Below are 14,821 nucleotides of genomic sequence, written 5' to 3' on the forward strand. Positions count from 1 at the left end.
GCCCAACCCGAGGGTTCCTTTTTACATTATCTATCCATTCCCCCCCACCCCCCCCCTTTTCCGATCAGTTCCTCAACGCTCTTGTCAACTCCTCCCCCCTCTGCCCGCCCAAATAGATATCCTCCGCCCCCGTCTCTCCCAACATGGCCATCTCACAAGCCTCGGCATACCCCCGTATCACCATATCCTCATCCACCCTGCACCCATTCTCCACCAACGCCGTCACGACGTTCCTCAGTCTGGCAATCTCCCTCATGGTAGCGCTGTCAATAAAGTCATTCTGACTGCTGTACACCCCCGCGCTGACATTCTCCTCCATATTCGTAATCCCCATATGCTTCTGCTCCAGCTCCTTGGCCACCTGCTCAACATGCTTGCTGATCCAGACGTAACCATTCACCCCCAGTATAACATCCATCTTCCCCCCTCCGTTCTGCCCCTCCATCGTCCAGACCTGTCTCCTCGACCGTACTACCCCGGACCCGCCGCCCTGCCCAGAAAGAGCAACAAACAGGCCGTTGCGGAGTTTTCCGTATTTGAGCGAGCGCGTGTGGAGGACTGCGCCTCCGTCCTGGAAGAGCTGCTGCACTTCGGCGACGACGAGGTCGCCCTCGGCGAAGAAGGTGCGGATTTGGAGCTCGTCGGTTTCTGTGCGCTTGCGGAGGATGCCGCCGGGGAGGTTGATGGCTGAGAGGGGGAGGGAGGCGAGCTGGATCGAGTTGATGTCTACGCGCCAGCGCTTGGCTTGGACTTCGAGGATGCGGCCTACTACTAGGTCGCCTACCTCGGGGGTGTAGCGGGCGCGGAGGGGGGAGACGGAGATGAGCTTGTTGGTGCGGGTGGTGATGCCGGCGAGGGAGGAGGTGATGTTTGTGGTGCTGGGGGGGATGTAGGTGCCGTGGCCGCGCATCCATTGGGGGTCTGGGGTGATGAGGGTACCGGGGGTGACGAGGTTGGTGAAGAGGAGGTTGTTGGAGGGGTGGGTGGATTTTTGGTGGGAGGGCAGGCCGAGGGAGGCGAAGTCGAGGTGGGCGCCTCCTCCGCCGTCGTCGCTGGAGAGGTCGGAATCGGAATCGGAGATGTCGTGGGGGGAAGGGGGTGGGTGGGAGGGTTTGGGGGGGAGGATTGTGATGGGCATTTTTCTTGTGAGTGAGACCTCGGGGGTCTGATATTGAAGTGGGGTGAGATGAAACTTCGATTTTTGGAAGGATTGATGAAATTGATACGGTGGCGGTTTGAAGGGTATCTCTAGACTCTCACACGTCGAAACTATTTTGCTGTTGTAAAGTTGGGTTGTGAACTAAATGAGATGAGTGTTTTCTACTTCCTCACATCTCAAAAGCGATGTGAAGCTCGAGCCTCCAAAATTCAGTTTCCACACTTCCGTTTCCCGAACGGTAGCTAGCCAAGCAATGCCCCACCCCCGGATTTTCTCCGTTTTGATTCTAGCTTTTCTGCAGCTTTTCTTGCCTGCCGCCGCAAGTCCCGCTAATGCTTTCCCGCCCTCGCTTCCCGTTCGTGACCCGAATCCGTCATCTCATCCCGTCACTGATCAGAAGCAGCTTCCTTGATTGATCGATTGATTGATCATGACCTCTTCTTTCCTGCTGTAGCTCATGAGGCGACCGCCCTGAACCGTCCCCAGCTTCACATGGCTGGGACACTGCCGGAGATTACATGTTTTCTACAACAACAACAACTGCAAAGCCAACACCGATTATGACTCTGCTGCTACGAGGGCCCTGTCGCCTGCTCGCCCCCCACAGACATGCGACATGCCGTCCCCGCGCAGGGGCAGTCTGCACATTACCACCATCGTCATGGTTCATAGCTCTACCACAATGCCGAAATGCCTCGTCTTCTTCCACCGACAACAATGCGCAACAGCAGCCCCCCTCCCCCTCTCCTGCCCCGCGACGAACTCGCCCGAAAACAGCCCTCTTCTTCCCCGGTCAGGGCGTCCAAAAGGTCGGCATGCTCACCCCTTGGCTCGAAGCCTTCCCCACCACCGCCGTGCCGATAGTTGAGGAAATAGACCACATTGTCGGGTATAGACTCTCGGAGGTGATCGCCAATGGCCCGTCCAAAGACCTCAACCTCACCCCCAACGCCCAGCCCGCCATCATGGCGACCTCGATCCTGATACTGCGTATCCTAGAAAAGGAATTCGGGTTCAAGGTGGATGAACGAGTGGATTTCACACTGGGACATTCCCTGGGGGAGTTTGCGGCACTGGTGTCGTCTGGCTACATTGAATTCGAAGACTCGCTGCACATGGTGCAGAAACGGGCCGAGGCCATGGCGGATGCGACGAGGAAGGCACAGGAGGAGTACGGAGGGGAGTATGGCATGGTGGCTATTGTTTCCGAGCCGCCGCACATGCAGCAGTTGATAGCTGCGATCGAGGAGTTTGTCGGGTATGGGAGCGAGGGAGGGAAGAGCGAGAGTGCGGAGAACAGGTCGCCGATCGAGCAGGTGCTTATTGCGAATGTTAATTCCAAGAACCAGATTGTGCTGTCGGGGAATATTGAACGGATCAAGACGCTGGTGGCGCATGTGAGGCAGTTTTTGGGGCACGATCCTAGGGCTGTGAGGCTGAAGAGTGATAGTCCTTTTCATAGCCCGATTATGAAGCCTGCTGTGGGGGTTATGCATAGGATTTTGAACGGGAGGAGTCGTCGGGTGAGGGGGAGGGAGGGGGAGGATATTGTTAGCTGGCCGGGGCTGGTGCCGTGTGTGAGTAATGTGACGGCGAGGGTGTTTGGGAGTAGGGAAGAAGTAAAGGATTTGCTGGCGAGGCAGTGTTTGGAGACTGTTCAGTGGTGGGGGAGCATCAAGTATTTGGATCAGGAGGAGAAGGTGAGGAGGTGGGTGGGGATTGGGCCGGGGAAGGTTGGGAGGAACTTGGTGGGCAAGGAGGTGGGGATGAGAGGGAAGGATGCGGTCAAGGGGGGTGGTGTGTGGGCTATTACTGATCCGAGCGAGATTGAGGAGGTGTTGAGGGGGTTGGAGGAGACGGAGAATTTGGTGGAGGAGGAGGCCGAGTGATTTTTACGGGAGAAAGTATTATTATACCACTTGCGTATGGATATGGACATGGAAGTGGTTTGGTTTGACATGTTCAACAGCGAGCAGCGGGCGGCGGTTTGGCGTTTGGGTTATTTTGGGGGGGGAGGGGGGGGGTTGATGTGCCCACCTAGGATACGGACTGTAATTGATTACCCATTTATTTTTACTCTTTACTCACGTCAAAGGAGTAATTGTCTGTGGCATAGGTTGGATGCTATGTCTATGATAACTGGATGTGTAAGTGAAGGCTATGGGCCGCCCCAAAACGGTGACCCACCAGTGCGGTACCTAGACTAGATTAGACTAAACCCCTGCGGCCCAAACAGCTGGCGTTAGCGGGGAAGCTTTGACCGCTGACATGCGCCTCCTTTCCAGCGCCCGTCCATCGAGGTTCTCTTTTTAAACCATACCACCACCCTAAAGGTAAATCCTCAGCACAAGATGTCGACCACCCTCCCCTCAATTGCCTGCTTGGGCGTAATAGGTCGGAACGTATGTCTCTCTCTCTCTCTCTCTCTCTCTCTCTTTCTTTTCACTCTTTCTTCTAGGAAAGCGCAAACTGACGGTCAATTTAGAACAACCCCCTCCACATCTCCATCTTCAACTCCTACGACCCCTCCACCGACTCGTTCCGTCCAGTCCGCACGCCCCTCCAATTCTCCCTACTGCTCTCCTCCACCCTCGACATCTTTGAGCTCCGATCCCGCGCCCACGCCGCCCAGGGGACCGGCCTAACAGGTGACTTTGGCCTGCTGCATGCGGTAGACGAGAAACTGGCGGCCTATGGCTTCGAGACCAACACGGGGGTGAAGTTTGTGGTCGTGGTGGACATGAGAGGGAGGAGAGCGTCGACTGCTGCTGCTGGCGTGGGAGAGGATGGGAAGAAGAGCAGCGCGGTGGGGACGACGGGGGTGGGGCTGAGAGAAGGGGAGATGAGGGTTGTGTTCAAGGCGATGCAGGCGGCGTATATCCGGTTGATGCAGAATCCTTTTTACGATCCGGATGAGCATAGCCCGCTGACGGGGCCGGGGAAGAAGATTACGAGTAGGAGGTTTGGGGAGGAGATGAGGAAGATTGGGGAGGGGTGGGTGCCGGGGGTGACGAGTTTGTGATTTTGAGTAGCTACAGTGTGGGTGTGTGTGCAAATGGGCGTTTGAAAAGGGGATACCTGGGTGTTTTTGGCGTTTTTTTTTATCGCAGCATTTCTTCTTCCAACGAAACAGAGACATTGTTTCTTTCAAGCAAGCGAAAACAGGGTATATATTTACGGTTAGGATCGGTACGAGAGGTAACCAATCCGGAGAAGCCAACCAAAACGCCAATCATCATCCCTAGTATGTACAGGAACTTCATCACCAGCAAATCTCGTCACTCGAACGAATTCGTCAGACTAAATTCCTCAAACGGCATTCCCTCCTCCCAGGCCTCCTCCCCTCCCTCAGGCCTCACAACTTTTGCCCACCCCGTCACCAACGCCCTCCAGTAACACGCCTCGGCCGCTTTGGAGAAATACCCCCCTCCGACAAACAGCTCCCTCTGCCTGGTGGCGATCCCCTCGGCAACCTCTGGGTTTTCTTCTAACCACCTCACCGTCTCCTCCAAATCGGACCAGTCAGGCTTGACAAAAACAATATTCGCCTCCCTCGCGTCCACACCCGTCCCCCAAGCGCCCTTGACTCGTTCAGTCGTCTCCCACCTCTTGCCGGTCAACTCCCCACTGTAGACGGGTCTCACAAGATGGGTGGTGTGCTGCATCCAGAGAATGGGGGGCGTCAAAACGACGCTCTGGCACATTTGCAGAAATTGAAACCGGCCCGAGTAGGCGATTCCCTCGGTGTGGATGACGTATTTGTAGCGGCAAAAGTCCTGGATGGGTAAGGCGTTGGTTGCGTTGCGGTTTTTGCCTGTCCACTCTAGCTTTTGGACGTCGAAGATTTCGGGGTGGGGGCGGGTGGTTTGGAGGAGGTTTTGGCGGAGGTGGGGGGAGAGGACCGAGTTGAACCAGGTTGTTCCGCGCCAGACGGCTTTGGGGATTTTGGAGGGGAAGGGGAGGGTTGATTCGAGGGAGGTGATGAGGGAGGCGGCATGGGGGAGGGAGCGGATGAAGGGGAGGGGCCAGGACCAGAAGGAGAAGTGGGGGATTAGGAAGAGGCGTTGTTGTTGGGTGTTGGTTGGGGAGGGGGTTTGGGGGAAGATGGGGGGAGGAGGCGGGGCGGGAGTAGGACCAGGCTGTGCCGAAGGGGGTGTCTTGGAAGTTGAGGGTGAAGAGGGTGTTTGGGAGGGGGGAGGGGGAGGTGAGGAGGGCGCGGTTGAGTTGGTGGAGGGAGGCGGTGCGGGACTGTTTCCCTGGGGGGATGTTAGTGAGGGGGATGAAGAGGGGGGATGAACTGGGGGTGTTTACGTTTGACATTTCTTGTGACAGATCTTTTCGTCGCTGGGCGTGGATGATGTAGATTTGCCCGTCTTGGATCCTTCCTTGTAATGGGCCTTGGTTGTTGGAGTATCTCTTCATGGTGAACGGACCCTCGGCGACGGCATCGTCGATTTCTTTGGTGAGGCCTGGGAAGGCAACATTGCATTGGTCTTCGTCTAGGGAAAGATTGTTGAGCAGCTCTGGGGGTGGCGGTCTTTGGCTTAGTTGTTGTTTGGAAAGTGCTGGCTTCAAAGACGACGACGACGACGACGACGATGATGATGATGATGGTGTCCTCCAGAGAAACACAAAGCAGTAAAACATGAGGATTCCACCCGCGATGAGTGTTATTTGTGTTATTCGTCGCTTTTGTCGGTGTTTCATTTTCATCTTCATTCGACTCGAGGATGTGTATATTGGGAGAGATATTGGTTTGGACATCGGGATACTGAAGCGCTTTTCGAGCATCGTGTCGGTTTGATCTCGTCTATCGTCGCTTGAATCTGCGGAGAGAAGGATTTCTTCACCACAACCTGGCCCAGGCAAGGAAAAAAAAGATGTACATCAAGGATGCATAGTGTTGAACATGTGCTTGCTCTTCTCCCGCGCTGTTCCCGAACCAGCACGGCGATGTGAAAACGATATCATCAACACCTCTGTCCTAGGAAAGAGAGACGGCAGGTAGCGTACAAGACGAATGGCACACGGGGTCTAGCGAGAAGGAAACAAACAGTATCAAAATCTGGGGAGAGTCGCATGTTTGGACCTGCGGGTCTCCCAAGACTTCAAATCCCGGGTTGAACGTTGACAAGACCTCAACCCGCGGCGGCTCTTGCTCCGAAGCCATCGATCGCCCCCGATGTAGAGAGAGATCATGCTCACCCTTACAGGGAGACACCGCATCTGATTTGAGGAAGGGGGTGCTGCCCGGCAAAAGAAGCGGTACTTGGTCAACCAGCCACAGGAAAGCTCGCCAGATTTCAATCTATCTTTCTATTCTTCCAGTGGTAGCTTGTGCAACAGTACCATGCAACGTGCAAGTGCCTCTTGGTGTTTCCTCTACCCTACCACTTCCCCCTCCGAGAGCTGCGCGATTGTCCCGATCTAGCAACTCCCCCAAAGCCACCAAGACTCAAGCCCCCCCGATGTAACCCTGCGACCGTTCTTCCCCACAAGTTTGACCAACCAATCGTTCGAGTCGTCGAGAGATCCGATTCCGTGTCTGTCAAAACCTGGGGGGGCTAACGCACGAAAAAAGGCGAGACGGGTAGGTAGCTTGTGTGTGGTTGTTTCCGGGTTTGATATGGGAAGCGAAACACGGCACGATAGGGTGTGAAAAGCTTCATGTCTGAGAAACGGAGGCATTGAGAGCTGCTATGGTCAGTTTCATTCTGACCCTGGCGCAAACACCAGGTAAACGCCTGTGAGCTATCTCGATGTGATAACTTCCTATAGGTGGGATGGTTGTTTCTGAAAGTTCAAGATCAACCACTTCATAGGCACGCAGTTTTGCCCCTCATTGTCATTTCACCTCGCCACTGCACAGTCACAATATTGACCAGCATATCTCACACCCCTCTTTGATTCAGCAAACACTTTTGAACATTGCCAACCCTGCCCACAGTCCACCTCTGCTGACTTCTGGACTATTCCAGACTGTTCATTTTCCAAGTAATGGTTACAAGACCCAAAGAGATACCTAGTCAGCAGGCCTTCGAAGATCGACTAACAGCAGTGTCTCTGGGTTTAGTACAGTGAAAAGTGGTATAATTGGGGCTGACATAGCTCGAAGCGGTATTGCTGGGGCTACCTTAGGGCGTCTGTAACCAATGTCGTGGGGACCGGGACGACAAACAATAGGATCTGTAGAGCTAGGGTAGCGAGAACCGACGTTTCTGAGGCCGCCATGACGAAAAGCTATTTCGGTCGAGCCGCTGCTTTGAGAGCCGGTGTTTCTAGAGCCCCTGCTGCTAGGCCCGGAATAATTAACAGAAGTCTTGTTGGGGCCGGTATGACGAGAATCGATGCCGCTCGGGCCCTCTTGGCTGGTGCCGGTGTTGCTAGAGCCAGTGTTATCGGGACCGGCTTCCTTAGAATTGGACCTTGGTAGTGCCTGGGCCGGTGTTGCTGGGTTCCAGGGGTTGCTAGACTGGGCGTGCCTAGAACCGGTATTACTGGATTTCGGGTTGCCGGAATCAGTTTGCCTAGAGCTGGCGTTCTTGGACTTGAACTTGGGGTTGTTTGACTCGGTGTGTCTGGAACCGGCGTGTCTGGAACTGCTGTTGGGGGCGTTGCTGGATTTAGTGCTGCTGGGCTCGATTTGCCTAGAGCCGGTACTGCTGGACTCGGGGTTACTGGACTCTGCATGCCTAGAGCCGGTAGTGCTGCTCGTCATGTTGAATACAGCTGTTGGCTAGAAGTATTATGGTAAAACGAACGTGGTCGGTTATGCGTGTAGTCACATTTGAGAGAGGACAAAATGGTACAGTTGAATGACGGGAATTTGGGTACCTGAGTTTTCCAGTGATCCCTTTTGGGGAATCACGGGAATTAGAGCCCCAGCAACAACCAGAGGCTCTTGCCGACAGTCCAAATGTCAAGGAACATGGAGATGTTCTTCGGTAGTTGGGTAAGTAGTGCAGTGTGACAGCCCTGGGTTGTCATACACGCCATAGCACTCAGATTCCGAGACCTATTGTTCATGGAATATATATACATTGTTTTGTACATGTTACCATCAACAACTCATCAAAAGACCCTCCTTCCAAATGAGATTAGGATTACGGAGCCTGTCGGTTATGTAACGTCAAATGAGCCCATCTGAAGTCGTACATACGCCACCTTTCACCTCGTCTAGAACCGCAAGCCAAGAGTCAAACTAAAACGATATTGTGACAGCCCTCCATGAGTCTCCGGCTACATACGTACAAGAACAAAAGCACTATACATGAATACACCCCAGTGGTATAAATAAACGCCTCTTTATGCCTCCCGGTCCTAATGATTCTGTTGTTGCCTCCAGCTTCATGAAACCGCCACCGCTCCCAAATCCCAAACCCGTTCAAAAAGATGAAAAAAAACTCCGCTATGTCCATGCGTTCCAGGCGATGCTATGCGTTTTGGTCATCGACAACCCAGTGCCTCCCAATCGTGTGTACCCTCCCGAAAACGCCGAGAAAAAAAGACCAAGAATATGATGTGCGTGTGTAAAGTGTGCAAAGGCGTATGAGTAGTTCGAAGCAAGTGACTAAACGTGCCTTGTGCGTTTCCCACCGCCAAACATATCCTTTCCGTTCCCGAGATCGACACCGTTTAGGTCGAAGTACTCAGCGAGGTTCATCTTTCTCTTGTGGCCCGCGCCCTGTCCCAAATCTCTCCGTGTCCTCCCAGGTCGTACATCTCTTCTTCTGGTGTTGCGTGGTGTCGTCCGGTTTGATGTGTTATGGTTTGATGCTTGGTTGGCATCAGACAGGTTGAGGTTGGCGAGTCGCATGGCCTCATCGTGAGGATAAGCATGTGCTGACTGGAAGTTGAAGGTATCCTGCGTAGGAACAACAAAGTCGACCTCCTCCACTATCGGGCTAGGCGGACAGGGAACCGTTGCAAGAACCGGAGGCGCCGAATCTCTCATGTGGACCTCGTCCCGGTCGACAGATGTTTGTGCTGCCGGAGGGCTCGTTCGTGCCTGAGGGGATGAGGCGGCAGGCTCGGGCTTCTCGGGCTCGTCGTCGCTCTCGATGGATGGGGGTGTGGTGTCCCTAGTCTCTGATCTATCCATCGCCCATTTCCGGATCTTTGAGCCTACATCACCAGCAGACAGTCCGATGTTTTCTTTGTCCAGAAAGGCAATCAGGTCTTCAAGACAGTCTTGATAGCCATCGGCGCGAGACTTGGTTTGCGCGGCAGCTGACGTCTTGTAGAGCTTGGTGACGGACAGTGCAGCAGCCCGGAAGGCATCGAGAAGCTCGTGCGAATCGGCGCTCATGGCTGAATGTGAAGCTGTAGGCGGTAAAATGAGGCCAGGTCTCGTCCACGCCCTGGCAGTCTATGAGGTTGTCGAAGTCGGTGGAAAGCTTCGGGGGTGATGACTCTGCCTGATTACTGGGGAGATCAAGGTACTGAGGGGTTTTCGCTAAACCTAGAGAGCCAGGTTGAAGTGGGACTTGGAGTGGAGATGGACCTGTCAGGGTGTCGTTTTTGGCGGGGCGTCGCCTGGGAGCTTCTTCACTGTTGAGGCCCAGCCCGGCCTTGCACTTGAGGTTCTTGAAAAGAGTGTCGGTCGGATTAGAAGAAAGATCAACACACAATATGGCTATGATGTTTGGCTATAGGGATAAGATGATTGATGCTTGAGTCGGGCTGTCAACATGGCCAAGTCTGTGTTGTCATATGCTGAGTGAGTTGGACGAGCACGGGACTGGCTCCAACAGAGGCCATGGAAGATTGGCTCCTTTCTTTCCAACAAGGCCAGTTACGGTTCAGGGGTGGTTGCATACCGCCTACGGCACGTGCGAAGCTCGGGCAAAGGCCGGTCCTCTCTCTGAGCCGTGCACATTGATCTCGAAGTGCTCCAATGAGCATAATACTCTGTATCTGGATCAGAGAGACAATGAATGTAGAGAGAAAAACTGCTGTTTAGACTCAGGAAAGACTAGCTCACATAAGGTAGTTGCTTGAAAGTCAATGGAGAGCCTGTTGGCTGTTTTACTGTATATTGTAAATATGGAGCGAGGCTGTCTCTCACTGGCTCTTTCATTCATCAGTAGTGTTAGTCAGCAGGACGGTGGAGCTTTTTGGACGACGGCACTTTAATCCCCTCCGCCATCCAGGGCCTGTGATTGGCTGGGCTGGAACGCGGTTTGGCCAATTTGGGGTTCCTCGACCTCAGAAATTCGCACCTCACGGCACCCACCCTTCCTCAAACAACTACACCCCAAGCCGGCTTTCTAATTTTCACTCATTGCGCACACCAGACGACTTATCATCGCCAAATTATCGTCGGCACCATCTCCGGGATCATAGCAACCTTCTCCGACTTGCTTACACCCGCGAGAGCGCGTCTTCGTCGCGTATAATTGATCCAAAGCCTCGACGAGGTACCCAGCAGCCACCATGGCTCCCCGTGGTCGACAGAGCGGCAACGACACCGACGCGTCCATGCAGGATGCGCCCGAGTCCGCCAGCCACGTTGTCGACGAGATGGTGAGTTTTATATCCCGACTTGCTGGCCCAAGCCCAATCAACCGAACTGACCATATCTCCAGGAAGTCGACGAGACTCCCGATTATACCGACTCAGATACCAACCCAAATACTACCGCCAGCAGCGTAACCGGGGAACCAGTTCCAGATGGCCGCAAGAAGCGCTCAGAGGCCAACCAGCTGCGAAGAAGCATATTTGGTAAAAAGCACGACAGGTTGGGAGAATCAAAGGTAGGAAGATTGAACAGGCACAAAGAATCATGCTGCCCGTGTCTGTAAGCTGACAATTCGATAGGAGGACGACACGATTCGCCGGTTCCGATACCTTTTGGGTTTGACTGATTTGTTCCGCCACTTCATCGAGCACAACCCAGACCCCAAAATCCGCGAAATCATGGCTGAGATCGATCGCCAAAATGAAGAAGCAGCGAAAAACAAGAAGGGCGCTGGTCGTCAGGGCGGCGCTACTAGTGAAAGACGTCGCCGCACCGAGGCCGAGGAAGACGCCGAACTTCTCAAGGACGAAAAGCACGGTGGCTCAGCCGAGACCGTCTTCCGCGAATCCCCCGCTTTCATCAATGGCACCATGAGAGATTACCAGATTGCCGGTCTGAATTGGCTCATTTCCCTCCACGAGAATGGTATCTCTGGTATTCTGGCCGACGAAATGGGTCTGGGCAAGACACTGCAGACCATCTCTTTCCTGGGCTATCTTCGGCACATCATGGGCATCACTGGTCCCCACCTCATCACAGTTCCGAAATCAACTCTGGACAACTGGAAGCGAGAGTTTGCAAAGTGGACACCCGAGGTCAATGTGTTGATTTTGCAAGGGGCCAAGGAGGAGCGTCACCAGCTCATCAACGATCGGTTGGTGGACGAGGATTTCGACGTGTGCATCACCAGCTACGAAATGATTCTCCGAGAAAAGGCCCATCTTCGAAAATTCGCCTGGGAGTACATCATCATCGACGAGGCCCATCGCATCAAGAACGAGGAGTCCTCGCTTGCCCAGGTCATCCGCATGTTCAACTCGCGCAACCGTCTTTTGATCACGGGAACCCCGCTACAGAACAACCTGCACGAACTTTGGGCGCTGCTCAACTTTTTGTTGCCCGATGTGTTTGGTGACTCTGAGGCTTTCGACCAGTGGTTCTCGGGCCAAGATAGAGACCAGGATACGGTTGTGCAGCAGCTGCACAAGGTGTTGCGGCCTTTCCTGCTTCGTCGTGTCAAGAGCGATGTGGAGAAGAGCCTTCTACCCAAGAAGGAGGTGAATGTCTACATTGGCATGTCGGAGATGCAAGTGAAGTGGTACAAGAGAATTCTGGAGAAGGACATTGACGCCGTCAACGGTGCAGGAGGCAAGCGCGAGTCCAAGACCAGACTTCTCAACATCGTTATGCAGCTTCGAAAGTGCTGCAACCACCCTTATTTGTTTGAAGGTGCGGAGCCGGGCCCTCCTTACACCACAGACGAGCATTTGGTCTTCAACTCCGGCAAGATGATTATTCTCGACAAGCTTCTCAAGAGAATGCAGGCCCAAGACAGTCGCGTGCTGATCTTCTCGCAAATGAGTCGCCTGTTGGATATCCTGGAGGACTACTGCGTCTTCCGTGGTTACAAGTACTGCAGAATCGATGGTGGCACAGCCCACGAGGATCGTATTGCGGCCATCGACGAGTACAACAAGCCCGGATCTGAGAAGTTCATCTTCTTGTTGACAACAAGAGCCGGTGGTTTGGGAATCAACTTGACAACCGCCGATATTGTTATTCTCTACGACAGCGACTGGAACCCCCAGGCCGATCTGCAGGCCATGGACAGAGCGCATCGTATTGGTCAAACCAAGCAAGTCGTGGTCTACAGGTTCGTGACAGACAACGCCATTGAAGAAAAGGTACTGGAGCGCGCGGCCCAGAAGCTGCGTCTTGATCAACTGGTTATCCAGCAGGGTCGCGCTCAAATTGCCGCCAAAGCTGCGGCGAACAAGGATGAGCTTTTGTCCATGATTCAGCACGGCGCCGGAAAGATTTTCGAGACCAAGAGCGCCTTTGGAGAACTGGCCGAGAAGGGTGGCGAGCTTGACGATGATGATATTGACAGAATTCTGAACGCCGGTGAGAGCCGGACGAAGGAGTTGAATGCCAAGTATGAAAAGCTTGGTATCGATGATTTGCAAAAGTTTACCTCCGAGTCAGCCTACGAGTGGAACGGCGAGGATTTCGCCGCCCGCAAAAAGGATGTCGGGCTTAGCTGGATCAACCCAGCGAAGCGTGAGCGCAAGGAGCAGATTTACTCGATTGACAAGTACTACAAGCAGGCCTTGCACACTGGTGGCCGGACTGCCGACACCAAGCCGAAGGCGCCTCGTGCCCCAAAGCAGGTAGCTGTACACGACTACCAGTTCTACCCACCCAGGCTCCGCGACCTTCAGGACAGGGAGACCGCCTACTATCGCAAGGAGATCGGCTACAAGGTTCCGTTACCCGAGGGCGACGACGACAACCTGTCTGAGCGGGAGGCCGAGAGGGCTCTCGACCAGCAGGAAATCGACAACGCCACTCCCCTAACCGAAGAAGAGCAAGAGGAGAAGCAACAGCTGGCTCAGCAAGGCTTTGGCGAGTGGAACAGGCGAGACTTTCAGCAGTTCATCAACGGTTCCGGTCGTTATGGCCGGAACAACTATGATGACATTGCTTTGGAGGTTGACAACAAGACTCCTGCAGAGATCAAGGCATACGCCAAGGTGTTCTGGCAGCGCTACACCGAGATCACGGACTACCCCAAGTACCTAAAGGTGATTGAAGATGGTGAGGACCGCATGCGCAAGATCGAGCACCAACGCAAGATGTTGCGCAAGAAGATGGGCCAGTACCGTGTACCACTTCAACAGCTCAAGATCAACTATTCGGTCTCGACTACCAACAAGAAGGTGTACACCGAGGAGGAGGACCGCTTCCTGCTGGTGCTGCTCGATAAGTACGGCGTGGACACGGAGGGCATCTACGAGAAGATTCGTGATGAGATCCGTGACAGCCCGCTGTTTAGGTTCGACTGGTTCTTCTTGAGCCGCACGCCCACTGAACTGGGCCGTCGCTGCAACACCCTTCTCACCACCGTAGTGAAGGAGTTTGAGGACGTCAACACGACGACCAAGACCAACGGTACGAACGGCAAGCTCAAGAGGGAGCTGGAAGATAATGAGGAGAATGACGAGGATAGCATTCTTGGGTTGGCGCCGGCGAAGAAGAAGAGCAAGGCTAACGGGGTCAAGGTGAGCATACTTGTTATTGGATGACCAACACGCTGTTTTACAGAGTGCTGACCAAAATCTCAGAACAAGGCTCTTGATAACGTCAAGTCGGCGACTGCCAGCAAGGCCAACTCGACATCCCCGTCAAGGGCGTCCAGTGTCGGGTCTACCAACTCGACTCCTGCGGCTACTAAGAGCAAGGCGAAGGGCAAGAAGAAATAGATTTTTTGTACGACACAGACATGGAAAGGAAAGATGATGAGAGCTACGTAGCCAGGAGGGTTGTTGGGAGTTTCTAGCTGTCATGGTTATTTGGTGGCCAGCAAGGTCACGCCAGTGGGTCGGATTATTAGAAGGCGGGTGGGGAGGCGATGTAAATTACTATTGCTTGGGAAAGGGCGTTATTTGGGGTGTGTATTTGTGGGGAATTTTGTTGTTTCTTTTGTATTTATTGTTTTTGCGAAAGCAGGGGGAAGCGGGACGGGGAAAAGCTGGTTGTCGTCTGCCGTCGTTTCTTGCTAGTTGCTGGTGGTGGTGATACTTCTTCAGTGCTTTGCAGGTAATATCAGCTCGCAAGTAGCAAAAATGGGGTGCTTTTACAGCTATAGATATTCAAGTCTTTCTAGATTTGTCTACCCTGCCTGTGTCTAAAGTTATAATTTGAGTTTAAAAGAAAGAAAAAACCACGGGAAATCCCGGGCACGCAAGATAGGCTTCAACAGTAGCCCTGCCCACTGCAACAAAGACCGAAAGCTAAACCTTAGAGACGGGAGGCTTGCAAGTGTCTAAAGTTATATGTTCGGTTGAGCAATACTATGGGTTATAGGACGACGGTGCCATTGCTAAGAATACAACGAACAAGTGGTAACAATAAGAACGACG

General features: G+C 53.6%; 6 protein-coding genes across 6 annotated transcripts; 3 read left to right on the forward strand and 3 right to left on the reverse strand.

The window, feature by feature from the left end:
- Nucleotides 1-64: 64 nt before the first annotated feature.
- Nucleotides 65-1,138, reverse strand: rrp4 (Exosome complex component rrp4; the record flags this gene model as incomplete). Its single annotated transcript, XM_062878545.1, has 1 exon — nt 65-1,138. The coding sequence occupies one exon, from the start codon at nt 1,136-1,138 to the stop codon at nt 65-67; it is 1,074 nt and encodes a 357-aa protein (XP_062732036.1).
- Nucleotides 1,139-1,719: 581 nt separating this feature from the next.
- On the forward strand, nt 1,720-3,048 carry MCT1 ([acyl-carrier-protein] S-malonyltransferase; the record flags this gene model as incomplete). Its single annotated transcript, XM_062878546.1, has 1 exon — nt 1,720-3,048. One exon carries the CDS (start codon nt 1,720-1,722, stop codon nt 3,046-3,048), a length of 1,329 nt encoding a protein of 442 aa, XP_062732037.1.
- A 36-nt stretch (nt 3,049-3,084) lies between these two features.
- QC761_402680 (uncharacterized protein) lies at nt 3,085-4,917 on the forward strand (the record flags this gene model as incomplete). The annotated part of the gene is made up of 3 exons (XM_062878547.1): nt 3,085-3,306; nt 3,445-3,561; nt 3,645-4,917. 3 exons carry the CDS (start codon nt 3,085-3,087, stop codon nt 4,179-4,181), a joined length of 876 nt encoding a protein of 291 aa, XP_062732038.1. The 3' UTR covers nt 4,182-4,917.
- On the reverse strand, nt 4,273-5,950 carry QC761_402690 (uncharacterized protein; the record flags this gene model as incomplete). The annotated part of the gene is made up of 3 exons (XM_062878548.1): nt 4,273-5,407; nt 5,478-5,628; nt 5,884-5,950. 3 exons carry the CDS (start codon nt 5,948-5,950, stop codon nt 4,438-4,440), a joined length of 1,188 nt encoding a protein of 395 aa, XP_062732039.1. The 3' UTR covers nt 4,273-4,437.
- Nucleotides 5,951-8,729: 2,779 nt separating this feature from the next.
- Nucleotides 8,730-9,467, reverse strand: QC761_402710 (uncharacterized protein; the record flags this gene model as incomplete). The annotated part of the gene is made up of 1 exon (XM_062878549.1): nt 8,730-9,467. One exon carries the CDS (start codon nt 9,465-9,467, stop codon nt 8,730-8,732), a length of 738 nt encoding a protein of 245 aa, XP_062732040.1.
- Nucleotides 9,468-10,344: 877 nt separating this feature from the next.
- On the forward strand, nt 10,345-14,644 carry ISW2 (chromatin remodeling complex Adenosinetriphosphatase). The gene is made up of 4 exons (XM_062878550.1): nt 10,345-10,684; nt 10,747-10,914; nt 10,979-13,960; nt 14,024-14,644. Exons 1-4 carry the CDS (start codon nt 10,595-10,597, stop codon nt 14,159-14,161), a joined length of 3,378 nt encoding a protein of 1,125 aa, XP_062732041.1. The 5' UTR covers nt 10,345-10,594; the 3' UTR covers nt 14,162-14,644.
- Nucleotides 14,645-14,821: the final 177 nt, after the last annotated feature.

Source organism: Podospora bellae-mahoneyi, chromosome 4 (genome assembly GCF_035222275.1).
Source record: "Podospora bellae-mahoneyi strain CBS 112042 chromosome 4, whole genome shotgun sequence".
NCBI classification, from domain to species: domain Eukaryota; kingdom Fungi; phylum Ascomycota; class Sordariomycetes; order Sordariales; family Podosporaceae; genus Podospora; species Podospora bellae-mahoneyi.

What these genes read in the sequence shown, in the direction of transcription:
- ISW2 (XM_062878550.1), top strand. Translation starts at nt 10,595, where the DNA reads ATGGCTCCCCGTGGTCGACAGAGCGGCAACGACACCGACGCGTCCATG. An exon ending in GCCACGTTGTCGACGAGATG is followed by an intron (nt 10,685 to 10,746) that starts GTGAGTTTTATA and finishes CCATATCTCCAG; the next exon opens with GAAGTCGACGAGACTCCCGA. An exon ending in GCAAGGCTAACGGGGTCAAG is followed by an intron (nt 13,961 to 14,023) that starts GTGAGCATACTT and finishes CCAAAATCTCAG; the next exon opens with AACAAGGCTCTTGATAACGT.